The 24525-nt window shown below is 35.5% G+C and overlaps 1 protein-coding gene across 2 annotated transcripts in view; it reads left to right on the top strand.

The window, feature by feature from the left end:
- Window positions 1–24525, top strand: part of ttc37 (tetratricopeptide repeat domain 37) — a 197322-nt gene that overhangs the window by 96494 nt on the left and 76303 nt on the right. For both annotated transcript variants that reach the window (XM_039759363.1, XM_039759362.1), the window contains exons 14-20: window positions 1415–1541; window positions 10512–10691; window positions 11515–11639; window positions 12454–12707; window positions 13463–13565; window positions 17604–17786; window positions 23827–23971. In XM_039759363.1, the coding sequence (XP_039615297.1) occupies window positions 1415–1541; window positions 10512–10691; window positions 11515–11639; window positions 12454–12707; window positions 13463–13565; window positions 17604–17786; window positions 23827–23971 (1117 nt within the window). The remainder of the gene's footprint in view (window positions 1–1414; window positions 1542–10511; window positions 10692–11514; window positions 11640–12453; window positions 12708–13462; window positions 13566–17603; window positions 17787–23826; window positions 23972–24525) is intronic.

The raw sequence follows: 24525 nt of genomic DNA, 5'->3' as shown, positions 1-24525 counted from the left end.
TGTTTGAGGGTTTGTGTGCTATTCTGATGCCTGACTTGGCCAGGATGCGTGCTGCACCTTCAGACACCTTGTGGTGATAAGGAAGTGAGTACCGGGTGGGGGTTCTGGTTCAAGTCGAATGTTTGCTGAGTTTTTTGGCATCTTCTGTGAAAGCATCGATTAATAAATGTTTGTGAGCATCCGTTTGAAGTGAAAAGACGGAAGAGATAGTGTTTTTCGTTCATTTTTGTCTCCTTCGTATTACAATGGGTGTGGACTCTTCTGAATAGAGTTTTAACACAGCTCCGTTTATGAGATACAGGGTGGTTCCTGGCGAAGTGTAATATCTTGTCTGCATAGCATTCCTTACGGTAAACACTTGTGGTCAGGGTGGCATCATTATTTCTTTCAATGTAGATGTCCAGGAAGCTGATGTGTCAGTTCATTTCTTTTTCCATGGTGAATTGGATTGCAGGGAATATTGTGTTGATGTGGTTGTAGAACTCGTTCAGCTGGTCATTTATTAGTATGACGAATGTGTTGTCTATGTAGCGTATCCAAAATTTGGGTGTGAACTGGGATACAGCCGCATTCTCAAATCGCTGCTTTACCAGTTCCACTAGAAGTCCTCATAACGGCGATCCCATTGGCATGCCGCCTTTTTGAATGTGGTATTTGCTGTTGAAATGAAAGTGAATATTTTGGCAAAGTGATATTAGGTGCATTATGTCATTAGTGGACAGTTTGGTTGTTGTCTCTATGGGGGGGTCACTTTCCAGTCTCATTAATAGTGTTTCTATAGTGCTAAATGAATCAGAATCATGGTATATAACGAAACGACATCAAACAAGACCATGACCTCATCCTAAGCGATGGATACATCTTTTTATATATAGCAATATATATATATATATGTATATATCTTTTTATATATAGCAATATATATATATATAATTTTGCATTATTATACTTCATCTCATTTTCTCATGCTTATGGGCCCTTGACATTAAAGGGAACCTGATTATTCTCACTAAAGTACAAATTGTAGAGAGAGCACATTTTATTCTAATATGAGAACTGTTCAAGAACATGAGATTATAAGCAAATATTTCTACTTTAACAGTAGCATGGCACAACTTGTAGTGTACATATATATGTTATTAATAAACATTTGAAACAAATCTTAATGAAATCAACCAGTTCATCATTTCTTTTGTGGAATTATGTTGTATTCAGCATTATCAACTAATATATGTCGGAGGTATACATCAGTTGTTGCGTTTTCTTTCCCAACAATCACAGTTTACTCAGAATCATGATATATTCCAGTATCTACTGTAATAAGTTAGTAACATAGTTCTGTTTTAAAAAAAATGCAAGGTTTATGCTTTGGCTTATTTTGTGCAGTAAACATATTTTTTCTATATTCTTAAAGGTTTCAGAAAGCCATACAACTGGACCCTTCTTCTGGAAATTACCATTATTGTCTTGGCATGGTTTACTGGTACATGGGGGAAGAAACAAGAAGAGATAAGACCAAAGCTCAGACCAATCTGCTTAAAGTAAGTTCATAAATGCCTCACTGATGAACTTTTTTCTGTGAGCTGTTTTTCCTTTTTTAAAAATCAATTCTATTTTCACTTTATCAACATTGGTTTTAAGAAACTCTGATGTTTCATTATCCATTTTATGCAGACTGCATATATCTGTATTTTACTAAGCAGCTTTGCTTGCATCTTGAAACTATACTTTAGTATTGCTTTCTTCTGAAAAGTATTGAGAGAAGTCTTTCTAAATCTTAAGTTGTTTTGGCATTGTGGTTAGATATGCCACTGTTTTTGAGTCTTTTGGAAGTTCTGGAGCTATTTCACTCCTCCTAATGAGACTTGACCTCCAAGGCAAAGATCTGTCCATACAAATTTAAATTAAAATAAATTAATAATTTTTGATGAATGCATACTATTTGAGTCACTGATGACAGGTTGAAATTAGCCCTTAACTACATTGTGTACAAGTAATTTAACTATGAATGATGTATCAGAAAATATTTATAGATATTTATAGTTGTCCGCACATTACTAATTTCTAAAAAAATAAAAAGATAATAAATAAAAATGCACATCTTCTTTCTGTATCTCCTGTGACTGAGAGACAAGACAGTACATTAACCTTCAAATTGATTGTTCCTACAAACAATTCTTGCTTTCAGTATAGAAGTAAATGTACAACAAAGTGTTGATATCTCTAGTATTACACTGTATGTCCCATTTAAGAAAGAGTGCACTTTTATTCAGGAATACAACAAAAGAAAAGATAATTATTCAATTTATATATTGCTGTCAATGAGTAAGAACCCAAGCCCAAATATCAATTGACATAGAGCTGACATGTCTGCTTGGCTAGTGCAGAAGTAAGAACTGCTGCCTTGTTATCAAAAGGCTGCAGGTTTGAGCCTAGATTCTTCCCCGTTTTAAGTAGTGAACTATTATTATTACATAATAAAACCTCATATTTGATATGAGTCTGGTGTAAATTTTTGCTACTCTTGAACGTTAGCGTTTTATTTTTCTTTTCAATTTCATTCTCTCAGTCATGTTCATGTGGTACAACGAACTTGCCTCTCCCTCTCTGAGTTGATGCTGTTTATCTCCATTCTTTTCACAAGAACAGCGTTAACCACAGCTGGTGCTATGGTTGATGCCTGCTCAGAACTATTTGTTGTACCGGCAATCAAAGATACAATGCCCAGTGACCTCTATGAGATTATCATGTGGCATTTGCGTTTTGACAACAAAGACACCAAGGCAGAATGTGTGAAAAATGACAAATTTGCTGCGATCTCAGATATCTGGCAACATTTTGTTAAGAAATGTGTTTTGAGTTACAACCCATGGAATCATATTACTGTTGATAAGCAACTGTTTCCAACCAATGCCCATTGTCCTTTTTGCAATACATCGCAACCAAGCCCAACAACAAATTTGACCTAATGTTTTGGTTTGCGGCAGATCAGGAGACAAAACCAATGTGCAATGCCACTCCTTATTTAGGAAAAGATCTTAGTCGTCCCATAGGAGAAATACATTTTGAGACTGAGGTCATAAAGCTTATAGAGCCGTTTCTGGACAAAGACGGAATCGTAACAGACAACTTCACGTTGCTTTCGCTGGCTAATATACTGCTACACCACAACACAACTCTGCTTGGTACCATAAATAAAGTGGGTCTTCCACCTGCAACTAAAGTCACTTCAGTACACAAGCAATTCTCCACACTAGTGTTTAGATCTGACAGTGCTATGTGTACTGTGCATGTGCCCAAAAAGAAGTTGTCTATCTGCATTCTCAGTACCTTGCAGCATAACTTGGAGATTGGGCAAGATTGGAAAAAAACATGTTCAAATGACAACTTATTTTCAATTGACATTAAAAATTCAAGTGGGAACAAGATACCAAGAGGACATGATTCACCAGCGTTGGTGTTTCTGCTTATATCCCTTCAGCGATATCTTTTACAGGTAGCAAAAATTTACATTGGGTGTTACAGACTTAAACCAAATATAAGTTTTTTATTATTTAATAGTAATAATAATAGCAGTTCACTACTCAAAACGGAGAAGAGCCCGTGCTCGAACCTGCAACCATTTGATTATGAGATAGCATTTCTTACCCCTGAACCAGCCAAGCAGACATTTTGACTTTGTGTCAATTGATATTTGGGCCTGGGTTTTTACTTATTGATGGCAACATGTAAATAGAGCGATGTCTTTTTCTTCGGTTATATTCTTGAATAAAAGTTCACTTGCTTCGTTTTATACGTTTTGTGAAAGTGTTTATTTGACATTTGGACTTCAGTTTTCACGCATTATACACTTCACATCAGCATTTTGTCATTGTTACTATAACAAAAAAAAAAGTTTCTGTTTTAATTATCTATTCAGCATTTCTTGCCTCACATTTCCTGTCATCCTATGTTTACCCAGATCATTCTAAAACGGAACAAACATGAAATGTATGTATCTATACTAATAAAAGGCAAAGCCCTCACTGACTCACTCACTCACTCACTGACGACACACTGACTCATCACTAATTCTCCAACTTCCCGTGTAGGTAGAAGGCTGAAATTTGGCAGGCTCATTCCTTACAGCTTACTTACAAAGGTTGGGCAGGTTTCATTTCAAAATTCTACACATAATGGTCATAACTGGAACCTATTTTTTCGTCCATATACTATAATAGACTTGTGCTCGATGCCCGTAATTTAGTGCCTGCCCATATAAGGCCGTCTGTCAGCGGCAATCCAATAGAAACACTACCGCTACATATTCACGGGTGAAGGACTGTGCTTATTCAGAGGAAGATGAGATGGTCAGGGTGGTGTTTGGCACAAACTCGGCGAAACTGCGAGAGAAACTTTTAAGTGCCGGGTCTTAGCTTAAATTAAATACAGCCATGGATATCGCACGAGATGGCACCAGCACAGCTGGAAATCTTCGATGCATGTACACCGAGCGGCTCACGTGAAATGACACAGTGCACAGACAAAAAGCAACAGTTCCAAAGAGTGCTGAACAAAAACCGAATTACACAATTGAGAAGGCAGCAAAAAATATGAAGCGTGTGATACATACAAGCATATTCATAAGTGCAGCTACTGCGGAAACAAAGCACACGGTGGTAAAAGTCAATGTCCCGCTAAAGGAACACAGTGTAAAAACCCGTGCATGCAATGTCACGTCTCAGATAAAGAGGAAGACGAGCTGTTTATTGATGCAGTAAGAAACGAATCGATGAATGAAACCTGTTATCTTTACAATGATTCACAAACACGGAATGTAACTTGAACACATTCTACAAATAGGAACCTGATTGAAAGAAATAATGATAATCAAATCCTTGATGACAGCAACACTCCTAACACTCACAAAAGAATTATTGTATATTGACACTCATGTTACATTATTTTTAAAATGTTCCCTTTTCTTTTTCATAACTTCTTTAACACACTACTTCCCTGCTGCGGTATATATATATATATATATATATATATATATATATATATATATATATATATATATATATATATATATATATATATATATATATATATATATATATATATATATATATATATATATATATATATATATATATATATATATATATATATATATATATATATATATATATATATATATATATATATATATATATATATATATATATATATATGTATATATATATGTATATATATGTATATATATACCCTGATCTACATTCGCTCAAATAGATAAACCACATGCCGTGGTTTAATGGTTGAGACTTCGCCTCTATCGCCGACGTCCGAGGTTCGATTCCCGAGAGGGGGTGCACTGAGTATGTACGCGCACTTCCCGATTCATTTTACCTTCGCATCCCCTTGGTTTGAGACGTATGAAAAAATATGCGGTTAACGCAGAAAGACAGATCACCAATTGAAGCTTTATAAATAATGGATACTTTATTCGCTATCAATGATTCTTTTGCTAAAGCCATACTCAGTGTATTCATTAGATAAACGGTAAAAAAGTAAGAGCGAGGGGAGGGTGACTTATTGAGGCACGCAGGCAAAACCACAATAGCACGTGGGCTCGATGTACTGTAGTGCACGTCAACTCGATCTGAATTGCGCAATCACATTCGAAAAAATATATCTTTTCAAGTTCTATTTAATCCATATGTGTCAAACAGCCTGGCGTGTAATTATATCCGGCCCGCGAGATCATTTTATATACTGTATTATTGTTATTAATGGCCCGGGGATATGAAGCGCTGGTAACACAATAAACTACAGATCCCATAATGCAGCGCTTCAGCTGCCTTGCCAACACTTACCGCGTTAATCAAGTCTAGCTTATGATGCTGCAAGTTATTGCGAAGCTAGCCCACACGATGACGAAGAGAAAAGTTGATTCTGAAAATAGAGCCTTTAAAAACCGATGGGAGGCTGCGTATATGTTTACTGACATTGCCGGTAAACCCGTGTGTCTCATTTGTGGAGCTAATGTGGCTGTAATTACAGAATTTAATCTAAGACGGCACTATGAGACAAAACATCAGGATAACCTGAAAGACCTGAATGCAATGCAGAAGAGTTAAAGAAGAATCTGACACTACACTACACAGACGTTTTTACCCGTGCAAAATCACAATGTGATTTTAAGTGAAGCTACTTTTATGGGAGACACAAATGCACCCGTGCAGCTTGCCCCACTTTCCCTGTTGTCAAGTAATATTGAACCCGGCACTACGGTGTTCCCAAATATGCACTTTGCTGATAAACTGAGCGCACTGCGCACTGAGTTCGCACGGCGCTTTGGTGACTTTGAAGAACAAAAAAAGAATTTTGAGTTGTTTCGCAACCCATTTGCCGTCGATGTGGAAACTGCACCTGTGCAGATTCAGATGGAGGTGATTGAGCTGCAGTGTAATGGCACACTGAAGGCAAAGTACGATACTGCAGGGCCCGCACAGTTTATTCACTCCATTCCCGCAGAAATGCTCCAGCTCCGTCTACATGCGGCTCGAACCTTGTGCATGTTTGGTAGCACATATCTGTGTGAGAAACTCTTCTCAGTGAATGAAGACTAACAAACTAGCACACAGGAGTCGCCTCACTGATGACCACCTGCAGTCCATCCTGAGAATCTCCACAACACAGAACCTCACACCAAACATAAACGAACTTGTTGCCAAAAAAAGATGCCAGGCGTCCAGCTCTGATAAAATGACATATGAGCAAAGACAACTGAATGATTTGATTTGTTATTGCTGAAAAGAACAAATTTTATTTATATTTCCAGGTTTTGTTATGCAGCATGTTCATATTTGAATTTGTATAATTTTGACAGGATATATTTTTATGGAGAGCAAAATATTATAAGTTATTTAAGGTTTGAGTTGATTTATTCCGGAATAATATTCCTGTCGGTTTTTATTCATATTTATGTTCAAAAAAGTTACGTTTTAAAAGATTTAAAGTTTTAAAAGTTTAGTTTGAGTCTGTTCAATAAATGTTTATCCTGTTCAGCCCGCGACCTAAAGTGTGTTTTGGATTTTGGCCCCTGTGCAATTGAGTTTGACACCCCTGATTTAGTTGACACAAATATCTTTGGTTGGAATGTAAGGCGAATTTACTCTTTACATTTGTATGGTGAAGAAAAATTTATGCAATGATGCCTACATTTAACTTACATTCCTACCAAAGATATTTCTATCAACTAAATAAAAATTCCTTCTATTTAAAATTTAAATAGAACTTGAACAGATACGATAGTTCATAATATCCACGCAGACTTGCACGTAAGAGCGGGAGTCATACGTTTTAACAAACAGTGTATTGCACTGATACGAAATAGCCTGCCCATTTAATTATTTAGGAATGGATAAATAAATTAAGATTTTGTACAAATAATGTTTTTCATTTTTCTTCCTTGATGGATTCTGCCACCCCCAGCAACAGTTGCTTGCACCTCAAAGAGTGTATGTGTGTGTGTGTATATATATATATATATATATATATATATATATATATATATATATATGTGTGTGTGTGTGTATGTGAGTGTGTGTGTGTGTCTGTGTATGTAGATATGTATGTATATGTATATATATATATGTTTATATATGTATGTGTGTATGTATATATATATATATATATATATATATATATATATATATATATATATATATATATATATATATATATATATATATATATATATATATATATATATATGACAGCAACACTCATCACTCACAACAGTGACAAAACAATTACATTGACAATCATGTTACGTTATTTTCAAAATGTTTCCTTTTCTTTTTCATTACTTCTTTAACACACTACTTCTCCGCTGCAAAGCGCGGGTATTTTGCTAGTTCCAAATAACGGTATATTATTTACCCTATACAATTCCAGACACCTCACACCCGATAAACAGACTTCAGCTGGGAGAACTTTGTGTCAGACTGCTGTTCTGTCGGTGAGGGATGGGATAGCAGGCTGCTTGTGCTTATTGACATATATGCAAAACAAAGACGTTGATGAAGAGGTGTGAAGGAATTTAAGGTGACCTGGCATTACGACTTTTTTTCGTAGGCTTCAAGGATTCTAGTGTCAATGGCATATGGCATACGTAAGTCTCTGAATGTTACATCAGCTGTGAGAATGACTGAGGCTGAAATTGCATGTTACCAATATCTAGCTCTACACCACATATCCAGCTGCAGTCTGTACTGCAGACTGCAGCACGGTGTATTTAAACTGACTACAAAGATGATCAGGTGTTAGCAGTAATGGAGCACATTCCAAAATCATCTCACACTTTTCATATATGGGAGAGAGAATTAAGCTTCATTGTGATCCACAAGACTTAAAATGAAATTAAAATACTTTCTTCTTATAGTATACTCACATTTTTTGTAAAGCAGTTGTTTGTTCAACAGAGAAGCCTGAAATTTGTTACTGAATATTCAATACTCTTCCGGTCTCTTCTTTGATACCTTTTTTTCTTTCTGATCTCCATTTGCTCTTTATTTCATTTTTGATGTCTTATAGGTTTATTTTTCTCCCTCTAGTGTTTCTAGTTTATCATTCTGTTATCTTCTAATATTCTTCCTTATCTGTCACATGTTTAAGTTTATTATTATTACTATTATTATTATACATTTTATTTAAATAGTGCATTTCCCATGCTCATAATTGTCTCGAGTACATAATACAATTAAATTCTTACTTGCGGGTCACTCCTCATGACAGTAACAGTAATTCAGTACCAACATAGACACACACTTGAAAATATAAAAAATAGATACATATACAGTACTGTGCAGAAGTTTTAAGCACTTTGATAATTCACAATAATTTTATGTGTTCTGTATTAGTGCGTGAATAGATGTTCTATTTTAAAGCTCCAAACATTTATTTTACAAAATGTGATGCAATAAAATTAAGATATTTGAAAAGAAAGAAACTAGTAATATATCACTTTCCTTTTAAAATCATGTGATACCTTTGTAAGCATATAGCCCATTGCTTGATTAAGCAAATATAACAAGCAAGTACTAATGATCAATGACATAGTGTATACTTGAACCAAAGTGATTAACTGAAACAGAAACAGCTGTCTACAGTGAATAAAACCAACTCAAATGATCTTTGTTACATAAGTTGTCAAATCAGTTATAATAAAAAATGAGGAAAATGGTTCATAATGCTAGTCAAACAAAGTTCTTGATAAAGGGAATTTGAAGACACTGCAGTGTCTGTTTGCAAACGTTGTTAAAATCAAATCTTTCCAAGCCTTTAACCCCTTTCTCATCCTAATGTTTTCCACAGGCATAGAAGTCAACAGATGTGAAATGGTATTTACAGTAGAAATTAGAAATGTTAATATTAATGTATTTTGATGGGTTAATAACTGTAGCATATTCACATAGTTCAAGTTGCTAAACACTTTCCTGAGCTTGTTTGATGAATAGACACAAACTAGTTCAAGCCCAATCATTGCAATTCTGTAAAGTGTGATGCAAAACACTACACTAGTGTTAATTCGCATTGTAGTCTATACATTGTGCATAGTTTAATTATTGACATTTCACTAATATTTATTAGTCATCAAGGGCATGTTCAAGTGTGTTTTGTTTCAAATTTAAGTTTAAGGTTTCAAGCAAGAATTCCCAACTGTACTTTTTTATTTCTTTAAAATATTTCAACATAATGTTTGAATACTAAACATATTATAATGACTGGGCTGACAATTTAGAGGGCCAAGTAGATTCACAGCTGCCAAGTATCATGATATCTGAGGGAGCGCTGAGTTACCCATATGAATCACTGCAATTAGTTTGTGGAGCAGAGAGGAGGAAAGAGGAAAAAGCGCCAAAGTCCAGGGTCAGTTGGAGGAAGGTACACCAATGCAGATGACCTGTCTCAGAGTGTTGTAAAGCTATTGACAGAGAGAATATGTATATGGTGGACAGCATTGCGGGAGCAGCAAGTGTAAGAATGAAAGGGAATAGTGCTGTATGCATAAATACGAGAGAAGAGACCAAGGGGGAAGAAACAAGTGTGCTTCGGGGCATTACCCAGAAGTGGGAGACCAACTGTACAGGGAAGTCAGTCAGGTCGGAAAGCAGTCAAACAAAAAATACTCGTTACTCTTTACTCATTTCTTAAATGGTTATTTGAGGGTATGAATGTTGAATGATAGTAGTGAGGTTGGTGGGTCAAGAGTGCTCAGTGCTGCATAAGGAATCTCATCAGATATTTCAATCACCAGCTCAATGTCCTCATCTCTAGTATGCTAAATGCACTTAGGCAAAACCAAGATATCAGTTTTCTATATACATTATCTTTCATGATTGGTATAACGTTCTGCTGTCTGGCTAATTCTCATTACAAGCATTTTACTGGGCCAAAAATGCCCGGTAACTTGCTCAGTATTGCAGCTTTCATTCTTGTGATGGAAAAATGTTTGTGTTTTATAGGCTGCAAAGCTGGATGCTTACTTAGGTCCAGTATTTCGTTATCTTGGCCACTTCTACAGAGACATAGCTGCTGACAAAGTTCGAGCCAGAGGCTGTTACAAAAAAGCCTTTGAGATAGACAGATATGATGCAGAATCTGGGGCAGCAGCAGTGGATCTTAGCATGGAACTTGATGATATGGTAACAATGTTTTAAGTTCTCATTGCTATTGTTTTGGTTGTTTTGTTTTACATTAAAGTAAATGAAAATACATATGATCCTCTATGAGATACAATATTTTTACATAGTAAACTAATTTTTTATGTAATTACAGCAATAAGCAAGTAAAGTTGCTCTTTATACTTTATTTTTATTTTTGTTGATGTTATTTTTTAATTCAAACGTATTTAACTCATCCATTTTAATCTTTATAATTTAGATTTTAAAATAGTTGATGATGTAACTATTTTTATAAAGCACATTGAGCTGTAGGCGCCACGGTGGTGCAATGGTAGCGCTGCTGCCTCGCAGTAAGGAGACCTGGGTTCGCTTTCCAGGTCCTCCCTGCCTGGAGTTTGCATGTTCTCCCCGCGTCTGTGTGGGTTTCCTCCGGGTACTCCAGTTTCCTCCCACAGTTGAAAGACATGCAAGTTAGGTGCATTGGCAATCTTAAATTGTACCTAGTGTGTGCTTGGTGTGTGTGTGCGTGTGCCCTGCCGTGGATTGGTGCCCTGACCGGGATTTGTTCCTGCCTTGCGCCCTGTGTTGGCTGGGATTGGCTCCAGCAGACACCTGCAACCCTGTGTTAGGATATAACGAGTTGGATAATGGCTGGCTGACTGACTGACATTGAGCTGTATAAATATTAATGTATAAAATGTATTATTAGTTTTTATATTATGAAGTTTTTGAAAAATCAGTAATTACTAATTAAGTTTAAAAATTTAATTTGTCAATCATATATGTCATGCCGATACTTACTGGTATTATCTGATTTTCTTAACATCAACTGTGTTTTCTGAAGAATTCTGCCCTTGCAATTCTGAAATCTGTAACCGAACATGCAAGTGCTGGGACAGCTAAGTGGGCATGGCTAAGAAGAGGACTTTACTACCTGAAAATAAACCAATATACACAGGCCATTGCTGAGTAAGATTATTAAAACTTAAAATTTTTCAGAATGTAAATGACTTATAATTACCTTTTAATCCAGTGGTCTTCAATCACGGTCCTGGAGAGCTACTGTTGCAGGTTTTCCTTCCAAATAGATTCCTAATTAGAAGAAAGTCCTTGCTGATAATGAAACTTGGTATTTTACTATGTGGCATGTTAGTGATTTCATTCATCCAAGAGAAATTTTAATTGCACTGAGTTTCCTTCTCGGAGAACATTATTCATGTGTTTTGTGGACCAGATTAGATTTAAACTTAACAGTCCTTCCTTAACAGTATTAAATTAATGAGTATTAATTAAGAAATTGGTTGAAGTGAAAACCAGCAGCCTCTGCAGACCTCCAAGACTGTAATTAATGACCTCTGATCTACAGGGTAACTAAAATTTGTCTTTCATGAATGAAAGTGCTAATGAGTCGTATCATTAAATACAAAGTTTCATTATCAGAAAGGACTGAGTTCTAATTATGAAACTGACTGGAATGAAAACCTGTAGCCACTGGACCATGCTTGAACTGTTTTAGTGCATCAACTAAGTATTGGTTAAGTGTGTTCTGTCACTGCCTAATTTCTCCCATTTTATATGTAATAAAGTGTACATGTTTACAATCTGTTTATTATCTAGCAGTAGCAGCACACTCAGATTGGTTTAATATTATTTCATTGTAACAGTGTTTTCATTCTAACCAGTGTCCTGTTTCTTTTTCTTTTTCTCAAGACTTAGTCTTCGAGGTAACAGGTATTATTTTAATGCCTGGAATTATTTAATTTTCTGTGGGATTGTTATATAGTTTACAGGCTGCCCTGAGAGCTGACCCAAAGGATTCTGTCTGTTGGGAGTGTATAGGAGAGGCTTATTTGAACAGAAGGGGTTTCACAGCAGCACTGAAATCATTTACCAAAGCTAATGAGTTGAATCCGGAATCTATTTACAATATATACCAGATTGCAGCCATCAAGCAAACTCTAGGAAAATGCAAAGAAGCTGCTAATGAATACATGCAAATAATTAAAAGAAAAGAGGATTATGTTCCTGCATTAAAAGGTAAATTTAAATATCACACCTCCAACCCCTGCCCCATCCATGTTTGAACCTACCTAATCCAAATCAGAGTCATGTGGGCTTGGTGTATATCTTGGTAGCAATGCATGTATCATTTTCAAAAAATATCTTTTTTACAGGAAAAATACATATCCTTCATAATTAACCTATCTACATATATATAAGTGAATACTAGCTTAATAATATAGCCTTATTGTTAACTGGTGATGACTAAAAATATGTGGTTTGCATAGCGGTTTTACATATGAAACATTGTTTTGAGGTAGGTTTTCATTTGTGTAATTTTAGTTACTTCTGAAGTTTAAACTCTTATGATTGACTGTCCAGCAAACTTGCAACTTGGTATGGGTATTCACTCAGGCATACACCCACATTTATTTATGTAGGATCCAGTTGAAAATAACCAATTAACCTTACTATGTATGAATATCTTTGTAATGTTGAAGGAACTCCAGAGAACCTGTAGAAGAAAACATGTAGACACAAAGAAAATGTGTAAACCTAAATATAAAGTATTCCTAATGAATAAGACGTTAATTGCTGAGTTACTTTGTGTTATTAAATTATAAATGAGGTATATTTTAAAAATCTGCTGCTCTGATTTTTAAATATTTTTTTTTTAACTAAGCTGATTGTTAGAACAAATATTGATATTTTAGTACCATTAGTTGAAGTAGTTAAATATACTGTATATTGTTGTTATCAATAATACTGTTAATGCATTTTTTTATTTTTAGGTCTGGGTGAATGTTACTTGTCCATGGCACAAAGTGCTCTTAAAGACTACCTGGATGGAAGGGCTGTATGCTATCTGGAAAAAGCCATGCAATACATTTCTAGGTTGGTACTGAAATATGTAAGATATTTATGTGTTATCCCATCCAGAATTTCAGAATACATTTTTGCTGACATAGTGTGAGTTTAAATAAATTGCAGAATCTTTTTTCTGCACACTGTAAGAGCTGGCTACTTAAGCAAATAATGAATTAACAGTAAGAACTCTGTTTGAGTCTGCATGAGAAAGGAAAAATTCTTCAAAAGTAATTTTTTAACATGCCAAAGCTTACAGATGCAGGTGCCAATATACATTAACATTATTTTAAGATGGAATTATTTTCCCACCACACATCAAGTAATTATATAGTATATGTTAAAACATAACATTCTGTTTTGAATATATTTGCCTGTGAACTACAACCGTCACAGTCATATTGTTGGTTTACTTCTGGCATTGTACATTATTACTAAGGTAACAGTTATGATTTTGCTTTTTTTTCCATGAATTTTTCCTAATTAAATTGCAGCGTTATGTCAGATTAAGAGAGATATACAGTTATAAATTTGCAATGCCTTTCTCGCCAGTTGCCAATTCCTACCAGAATTTAATGTTTTTGTAAGTTAGGTTATGATTAATATGTTGACTCTCCAGTACTGTCAAGAATTTAAATATTCTTAGTACGCACTTGCATCCTTCCTGGAAAGGACTGTCACTCCATTCCAGTTTGATTTATTTTTGTCTGTTGCTTTATAATCATTCTCTGGCAACTTACAAGTTTCAGCGACTCAGTCATATTAGAAGGCATCCATCCATCTAAATCCTGAATTTTTTTCTTCCTGCACAAAGTTAAATGGAGCCAGAGCCGATAGTGGTAGCAACATAAATAATGCAGACACCACCTTTTGATTACATGCCAGTCTATCTGTTGAAGTTAGACTAATGGGTGACTAATGGATGAAAATATTTAATATTTTTCCCTAATGCTTCATAATTTAAAAATGGTTTCGTGGTAATATATGTAGTAAGTGGTAGCCTTTCTTTTGTCAGTCTTGTAAGTGCACATTCTTTTAAGAGCAAAAATGTATACATATATAGTGTACAGTACACCCCCAAAATTCATGAGGGTTACATTCCTAGAGCAGCTAGAGCAGAATGTAAAGGTAAACCCTATACTGTACAGTACTGTACTGCTATGTTTCCCGCAGTGCTAGAATGTAAAATAACAATGTTACTGTTATACGTACTGTAATTCATGCAAGCATATTTTCTTTGGTATTCACTGTCGTTTTCTTTGTTATAAGTAAAGTAAATACATAATGATTTCATTTAATTAAAATACAGTAAAATGTACGGGTACTCACCAATGATGTATGATATTGATGATGATGATGATGTAGTAGCTGTGCAGTACGTTACAGAGGATTTAAAACTTCTCAGGTGGCGCCTCTTCTTTGGGTGCTTCAGAAGAAGTCGTATCTTTGGACGGGTCTTCTTGTGGTGGGGTTTTATACAGGCTTTTCTTTATAGGTTTCAGGAACATTGGGAAGTTGCCTTACTGTCTCCTGTAGCGAACTGCTGGTACAATTTCCGTGCTTTCTCACAGATGATGTTACCATCCAAGGGGATGTTTTTCTTCCTGCAGTCGGTGATCCACAATGCAGATTCTATCCTGATGATATTTTTATTCCTTAACGATCATTACCTTTTTGGCACTATCACAGAAACATACATATACGATACTCCAGATCACTGCTTCCTTCTTTTTTATGTAGCGTACGGTGCTTTCATTAATGTCATAGTGACGCGCTACTAGGGCTGCAACTAATGATTATTTTGGTAGTCAACTAATCGTTAAATTTTTTTTAGATTAGTCGCGATTATTTCATGCCTGACTATTTTGATGCCTGCGACCTGTGGTTGCACAACCTGTTCTGGGCTCCAGTGCATGTCTTACCTCATCTGCTCACGTCTGTCCACCTGTGAATGTTACCCTGATGTCTCTCCATAAACATGATTAAAATTAATAATAATCAAATTAAAATAACAACCAGTGAAACATATGAATTTGAAAATAATCAGATGTTTTTATATTAGTGTGACCATCACAATAAAAAAGAAATACATTAAACAATACAAACTAAAGTGCACATAGTCTTTAAACACAGAAAGTATATTTAACTTACCAAAAATGGCCACTGGAGTGTCTTAAAGTCCAAAAGTTTAATAAAGCTTCAATTTAAATAAAATAAAACAATAATGTACAGTTTATAAAAGATTCAGTTCATATATTCCTCACACTCTGAAAGAAAAGTGTTGTAGTTTATCACATTATGTACTGTATTATGCCAAAATAAAAAATAACGGACTAAAATATGTAACAAGGTAATTACTGCCAGCACACCGGAGCCGAGTATATTCAGAAAAGTACAATTGTTAAATGCCGCAACCAGCTAGAGTCAGTTTTCAGTGCATTTTGAAAGCATGCTGAAGCTTAGTATATGTGGCAACATATATTCGGTGACGTACATTCAATGAACTCCGCAATTGACTAAAGTTGTTTCTCAGTGCAATTTACCAGCACGCCGGATATAATCAGTCAGTGCCATATATTCATTGAGCAGCCAGTTCACTACCACTGCCGGCTCCGGTAGAACTGCAGCGACACTGTCTCTGGGATTCAGCCGCTGCACTAGACAAGCCTGCAATCATCAGCGTTTACCCCTGTGTGTTTGCATGCAGCCAGTTCAAGCGCAGTTGGCTTGGTGATATACTGAATTTCATCAATGACTTCAGTTGCATATTGAACATAGTTTATAGTTTTTACAGTTCATTTGCAGTGTGTAAAATGATCAGTGTTGCCGTAATTGTGATGCTCTTTGCATGGAAAAAAAATGTGTTTCGTTAAAATTCCACATTTTCTTTGTGAATTGTGATGTTTGCTTAAAAAGTGCAGCGAAAAATTATTTGGCGTCCAGGGGTGCATTAACCCCCAAGTATGTGTCGGTTTAAGGGTTAACTATCATTGTCGAAACCTTGATATACACTTTAGTGCAAACATCAACGTTAACACGTGACACTAACTTTACTTGTTAAAATTGACCTCTCAAGAGACGGCAGCATCACAGCTCCAGAATGCTTGTGTTGGTAGGACTGTGTGCGTCTTGACAAACAATAACAAATGATACTACCCCCAGACGTTCATGTAGTGCATTGCAGTTACAAAAACCAATGTGGTTCTTTGTGACTGGAGCCTCTATTGAAGGTTTTGTTTACGATGCGTTGACAATAAAAAATCTGCGTCAACGATTTTTTGTAGTCAACATCGTCAATTTCGTCGACTAGTGCCCTATGCACTACTGTAGCATAACGTTTTAGTTCCCGAAGCAAATCCAGTAGTTCAACCTTCGCCTGGAGTGATTTTAACACTAGAATTACCAGAGCCAATGAAAATACTTCGGCCCACCTTAAATCCCTTTGCACCTCTCCATCAGCCTCTTTTGTCTTCTAAATGTGTCGATAAGCCCAAGCAACAAGCAGCCTTATACCATCCCCCCCATCACCTCAGAACGGCCAAGAACTTCTCCCAGTTCCTGCCTTGATTGATTATCTGGGAGTGAGCTACTCAGAATTGTAAGGAGAACTAACTTGATGTGCTCTCTGTACTATTATTTCCTCTGCATGTCTTGGAATACAAAAGAAACAGTACTGTGCACCAAAATGTGGACACTGGCAAGATCAAAGAAAAAAAAAAAAACTGATTAGAAGCGCAAGAAGGCAGGCGAATGAATATGAATAATATGAATAATGCTGCATAAAAAAACAAAACGAAAAAACGATAAAAAATTGTGGAGGATATTTGTGCTTTCTGCTAACAATTAATAGTTAGGTTCTGAGTCCGCGAACCCTGAACTCTTCATTATGCAATACTAGTCCTGGTATCTCTTTACAGAAAGGTTCAATCTTTTTCCCATAGTGATGTAATTTTGGAATTTTTTTTTTTTTTTTGCATTTAGTTTTTTTTTTTTTTTAAGAATTTTTTAAATTCATTTTAATAGTTTTCACTTTTGTAACTAATAGTTCAGTGTGTGTTTTTTTTTCAGAGCTGTTCAACATCGTCCAGACCTTTCATGTCTTTGGAAACTCCTTGGTGATATCTGTACCCAAATTCATATTGTCTCTCCAACAAGAGGCAACCTTAAAATGTCCCCACTTCCAAATACTTCAAATTCAAACAAACAAGTTCAAAATTTGAACAAAATTCAAATATTGAAAATGGGAGGAAGGTGAGATCTAACAAGTTTTAAGAATAAATTACATATTAAGCTACAAATGCTAATATTGAAATATTGTCAATAATATTTTGTAGTGACTGTCTTGTGTTAATCAATATCTTCAAATGTATTGACTGTAATTTTTATGTTATTGAACTGGTTTCATATTTGCATGTATTGCCAAAATGTATGGACCATATGAGATATTCTTTGTATTATTTCTAAAAAGAAATGACTTATTCAATCAGTTTGATTGATCCAAGATGTAAAAAGAAATAAAATTACTAATCATTTTTTATAAAATCAGATCAGTTCTTCAGTTCAGTTCTCTGTCTTTTATTATTTTTCAATTCATTTAGGTTTGGTGACTTTAAATCAGTTATTGAAATGACAGTAATTTAAAGTGTAACAAAACAAGTAAAGCTGTTTCAGTGTAGACTGTGTTTATTGATTTAAATCCATATTTAATGCAGAGCCTTTATGAAACAGTTGACAGCAATGCACTTTACAAAACACTAGCAAGTGCTGTTAAGATAATGTCCATTGTATGCTTTGATGCACAGTTTTATTGAAGTAACTATTTTTTTCTGGGGTCTTCACAAATGAGGAAGTGGATAAACCTCCCAGCAGTAAATGGGACTACTTAGGAGGTTCTCAGTGATTTAGAAATGGTTGAGGGAGAAGTACTGCTCAGATTAAATCACCAGGACCAGATAATATTTACCCTTGAGTTCTTAAGGAGGCTAACAAGTACATATATATACTTTTGACACACATTTTTAGGAAGTCACTGCACACTGGTGAGACTGGAAAAGGACTGGAAAATAGCAAATATTATCTTGTTATATAAAAAGGGTGACCAGGCAGATCCAAGCAACTATAGGCCAGTAAGTTAAACTTATCAGAATTGACTGATGGTAAGAGTGGTGTTGCACAGGGGTCAGTGCTAGGGCCACTGCTGTTTTTGATTAATATAAATGATTTATATAGGAATCTGTTTAACTTGCACTATAGGTACATTAGTGGCAGGATTTATTAAGTATACGATTGAGCAGCACATGGCAAATATGGGAGTTTTTTCTGAATAGTCAGCATTGGTTCAGAAGAAGGGGGTTGTGTTTTACTAACATGCTGGAATTCTTTGAGAAAGCAGAAAGAAAAGGATATGATCAAAGTGGTGCATATGACATTATTTATCTTGACTTTCAGAAAGCGTTTGATAAGGTGCCACATGAGAGATTGGGCATCAAACTAAACAAAGCTGGAGTTCAGGGTGATGTTTATAGATGGGTGCAGAATTGGCTCAGACACAGGAAGCAGAGGGTGATAGTGTGAGGAACCTTATCAGAATTGACTGATGTTAAGAGTGGTGTTGCACAGGGGTCAGTGCTAGGGCCACTGCTGTTTTTGATTAATATAAATGATTTATATAGGAATCTAAGTAACAAGCTGGTTAAGTTTGCAGATGATACCAAGGTAGATGGATTGGCAGAAATTTGGAAATCCGTTAAATCGTTACAGGCTTAGGCAGATTTGTGGCAGATGACATTTATTGTCATTAAATCTAACGTTTTACACATAGGAAGTAAAAATGTTAGGTTTCAATAAACAATGGGAGGTCTGAAAATTGAGAGTACACCTTATGAGAAGGATCTGGGAGTGGTAGTGGACTCTACACTATCAACTTCCAGACAGTGTTAAGAAGGCAAACAAAATGTTAAGTTATATAGCACGATGTGTGGAGTACAAGTCCATGGAGATTATGGTGCACTGGTTATTATTATGCACTGGTTAAGCTTCATCTGGAGTACTGTATGCAGTTTTGATCTCCAGGCTACGAGAAGGACATAGCAGCACTGGAAGAGTGACCAGGCTCATTCCAGGCCTACAGGGAATGAATTTTGAAGACAAATGAAAGGAGCTGAACCATTTCGGTTTAAGCCAAAGAAGATTAAAAGGTGATATGATTGAAGTGTTTAAAATTACTAAGGGAATTAGTGGCTGTTGTCTGACTGTGTGCATCCACAAAAGTGACGGTCATCATGTAAAGTTATTGGGAAGATAATTATATAGTGTGAAGTACAAAAAAAAAAAGCTTTTATACAAGTTTAGAGGGCTTATACATATTTATAACTATCCAGCATTAATGGAACATTATTAAATCATAATACATTTATATACATAAATACATTTTAGAAGAAAAGTTAAACATGCATTAAGAATGAATGGACCTCAGTGATAAGCAGAGAAATCACAAGAAAATTAAATGGTGGTAACCATTAGAGTTGATATGACAAGTTAATGACAGAGGAGAGGAAAAACAAAAACTCCTGTTAACTGCATTTCTGGAAAAATAGATGTCTGGGGGATCACAGTAATTTATTAAAGACAGAATAGCTGTTGTAATGACCTATTTTAGCCATCTGGCTGCCCAACCTGTCCTGCAATGTCTTATTTACATGCTGAAAAGAGCAATAAGTAGTAGATTAAATTCTACTGAATCTTAAGATTCTCGACGTCAGAATCCTCTTTTAATTCTGAGGTTTTATCTATCAGAACATACTAACAATCATTACGCTAGTAATCATCAAGTTTTTAAATTACATAAATATACTATACTAGCAAAATACCCGCGCTTTGCAGCGGAGAAGTAGTGTGTTAAAGAAGTTATCAAAAAGAAAAGGAAACATTTTAAAAATAACGTAACATGATTGTCAATGTAATTGTTTTGTGACTGTTATGAGTGCTACTGTCATCAAGGATTTGATTATCATTATTTCTTTCAATCAGGTTCGTATTTTCAGGATGTGTTGTGTTCAAGTTACATTCCATGTTTGTGTAGTCTATCCCTGATCATCTCATCTTCGTTGTCAACCATTGTAAAGATAACAGGTTTCATTCATTGAAGTGATCACTACCCAAATCAGTACTCGTGAATCTAAGATGTTTAACATACATTCCCGGTATTAAGTTGTGGATTTGCCAGCGAATATTTAGCGGCAGCGTGTCTATGAATGTAATTTAAACTTAAGCTTTACACCTTGCTTTCCTATTGATATGTGTACAAAGGCTTGTTCAGCGTCAGAGGGTTGTTCCTTTCCTACTGCATCAATAAGCAGCTCGTCTTCCTCTTTATCTGAGACATCACACACTGCCTGCACGGGTTTACCTTTCCCAGTCCTGCAAAGTCAGTTCACATGAGCAGCTCGGAGTACATGCATCGAAGGTTCTCAGCTGTGCTTGTGCTATCTCGTGCGATCTTACGATGTGCATGGCTTTATTTAATGTTAGCTCAGACCTGGCACTTAAAAGTTTCTCTCGCACTTTTGCTGAGTTTGTGCCAAACACTATTCTATCCCTGACCATGTCATCTTTGTTTGCATAAGCACAGTCCTTCACCAGCAATTTTAACTCCGTTACAAAGTAATCAGTGATCAAAAGTCTCGTTTATACCCTGCGTCTTCTCATTAAACTTGTATCTCGCGAATATCGTATTCATTGTAGGCATGATAAACGCCAGCGTGTCTATGAACTTAATTTAAACTTAAGGTTTACACCATGCTTTGTTTCCGCATTAGCTGCACTTATGAATATGCTTGTATGCGTCACTCGCTTCATATTCTTTTGCTGCCTTCTCAATTGTGTAATGCGTTTTTTGTTCAGCGGTCTTTGGAGCTCTTGCTTGTTCTCTCTGTACTGCGCTCACAGTCAGTTCACGTGAGCCGCTCGGAGTACATGCATCAAAGGTTTTCAGCTGTGCTTTATTTAATGTTAGCTAAGACCCGGCACTTAAAAGTTTCTCTCACACTTTCGCTGAGTTTCACTATCCCTGACCATCTCATCTTCGTTTGCATAAGCACAGTCCTTCACCCGCGAATATTTAGCGGCAGCGTGTCTATTGGATTGCTGCTGACTGATGGCCTTATATGGGCAGGCACTCAATTACTTGGGAGGCGTGATGATGAGGGATGCAACTCCGCCTCACACGGCGATCGAGCTGCAGCCTATGGCCGTATATATGTACGTAAGTAGGTTCCAGTTATGACTGTTACGCTTAGAATTTCGAAATGAAACCTGCCTAACATTTGTAAGTAAGTTGTAAGGATTGAGCCTGCCAAATTTCAGCCTTCTACCTACACGGGAAGTTGGAGAATTAGTGATGAGTCAGTCAGTCAGTGAGGGCTTTGCCTTTTATTAGTACAGATATGTATTTATATTATATTTATATGATATGTATTTATATTATATAAATATAAGGCACAGCAAATAACAGAACTCCTTACTTTGTTAGTATATATTAGAAAAAAATGTACAAGCCATGTGTCAACATTATACATAAAATTTCATTAGCTTTTAGATCCAAGTCCAGCAGCATGGTTAAGTATAGGGTTGCAGTATGGATTTTAACTGAGTGATTTCGAAACCTTAATTATTGTCTTTTTTAGCTACTTAATTATAGATTCTCTGGCAAGTTTAGGATAATTGTCCTGTTGCATGATCCAACTTTAGCTGGTAAACAGCTTAAAACATTTCTCTACAACAGTGCTTCCCAAACTCGGTCCTGGGGACACACTGTGGCTGGAGGTTTTTGTTTCAGCCAGCTTCTATTTTTAATTGGACTCCTGGAATAATTAAGTGAACTGTTATTTCCCACGTTCTGTGTTTTGGGAACAATATAGAAATTACAAAACTAAGTTTGGTATAAAAAAAAAAAATATATATATAATGTATCAATCAGTTATATTGGAATGTGTTTTTTAACAATATTTTCATCTTGATTTTCGTTCTACTTTTTCAGGTGTTCTAATTGTTTAATTTATCCATTATTTACTAATTAGTCGGCCTGATGCTAAAGTAGATGCTGCCTTTGATTATTCAGTGTTGTTTGCCTGGGTGTCTGCTCTGCTCATTTTTAATTGTCACTAATAAGATACAACGAAGGGAGAAAATTGCACAGAGAAAGGGCATAATACACTTAAATTAACAAAAAAGAGTTAAGCATTTAAATCTATAGCAAAAGAAAACTTATTTCTAAATGTCTTATAAATGTAAAAATCATGCTGCTGTGTTTTTCTGAATGTAGAATAACAGACAAAAATACCAGGCGTTATCACTGATTATGCATCTGGTTGGAACAAAAACCCGCAGCCACAGTGGGTCCCCATGACCGAGTTTGGGAACCTCTGCTCTAGAATACTATATACTATAAAGAGGAACTCATGGTGGAATTGTCACCTGGCCATTAAATTGTTGAACAGTTAATGTCAGGTTCTGGGGTGTCGGGCTGTGTTTAGGTTTGAGTATCTTGGCATTCTCCATAGTAACAAATCAGTAAAATCGCCAGTGTAAATTACCTTTTGTAGTATTAAAATAACACTTAATAGTTTATAAATGGAATTAATCTATATATAAGCTATATTCTATATATCATTTTAGATTTGTGTAAATTTAGAACCATGGGAGGAAATGTATGATTTTTATTAGTGATATCCGAATCTATAAAACTATCTAGGTGAAAGTGGATATAATTTTTAATATCACTGTACTTTGTTGAAGATTTTCTTTCTTTTATTGCATGTAATAATGTTAAGAGCACCTGCCATGTGTTTTTAATATTAACTGCGTGATCACTGGTGCATGTTTGTAAGTAATATAGCTGCAGTAGGCAGAGAGTGACCAACTGTTGACCTAAATTACTGAAATTTCTTTAGGGTTGCTGTTGGCATCTTCATAGCTTCCCTGAGGTGCTTTCTCCTTGTCTAGTCATGAATTTTGTTGAGTCTTCCTGATCTTGACAATTTCTTTTTGGTGCCAGGAGATTTTCTCTAATTCTTAATGATGGTCTTTACAGAGTTTCATGGTTTACAATTCCAATCTGTTACTTTCAACAGTAAAGTCAGAATGAATATGTTGATTTAATTTTATTATAATAAAATACCCTTTATTTTCATTAAGGTAATTTTTGTCTTTGCAGAACTCTACCTAATTGTCAATCATACATTTACTGTATCATTCTCTTATTTTGTACCCCTTTCACTTTTTCTGTACACAGATTCTATGGCCGAGCATTAAAGCTTTTACCAGAGTCTGCCAATTTATGGTGTGACCTTGGAATAAACTACTACCGTCAAGCACAGTGTGTATTTATAGACCAGGGTGAAAATGGTATCAATGAGATACTAGAGAAATCTTTGCAGGTATGTTTGCTTCAGTAATAATTTTCATTAATCATCAATGTGGTAGTTGTTGTAATATAAGTATTTTTGGCCCTAGATCTTTATTAACATTTTAAGAGCTACACATTTGTGCGCATTAAAACTAGAACTAGATGTTTTAGCTTTGCATTTTTGTGTAGTAAACATTCATTTTGCTCTTTTTGCTTATTTAAAGTGAATATCACATTCAAAACTGCTTATTGTATTTTCCAAAACACTGCAGTATAAACATAGACAACTTTTATCTTTCTTAAATTGTGGTGTCGATTTAAGAAAGCACATAAAATATTGGTCCCAGCATTTAACATTCTGTATCATTTGTAAAGTTTGACTACCTAAATTTTGATAATTAGCTAAGTAAAAAAAAAAAAAAAAAGCCTTAATTTGTCTACTTTGTATTCACATTGTGGTGGATCATGTAGTGTAGGAACCTTCTTCCTTGGTACTCTTGTTGAATTTACATATTCAGCCTGTGTTCATCTGAGTTCCTGATAAAATCTATAAACATGTGATCCTCTGTCATTTTAGTATAGTTC

This window comes from Polypterus senegalus, chromosome 7 (genome assembly GCF_016835505.1).
Source record: "Polypterus senegalus isolate Bchr_013 chromosome 7, ASM1683550v1, whole genome shotgun sequence".
In the NCBI taxonomy this organism is placed as follows: domain Eukaryota; kingdom Metazoa; phylum Chordata; class Cladistia; order Polypteriformes; family Polypteridae; genus Polypterus; species Polypterus senegalus.
Note: the sequence above shows the minus strand (reverse complement) of the source record. Positions and strands in the feature narration are given on the sequence as shown.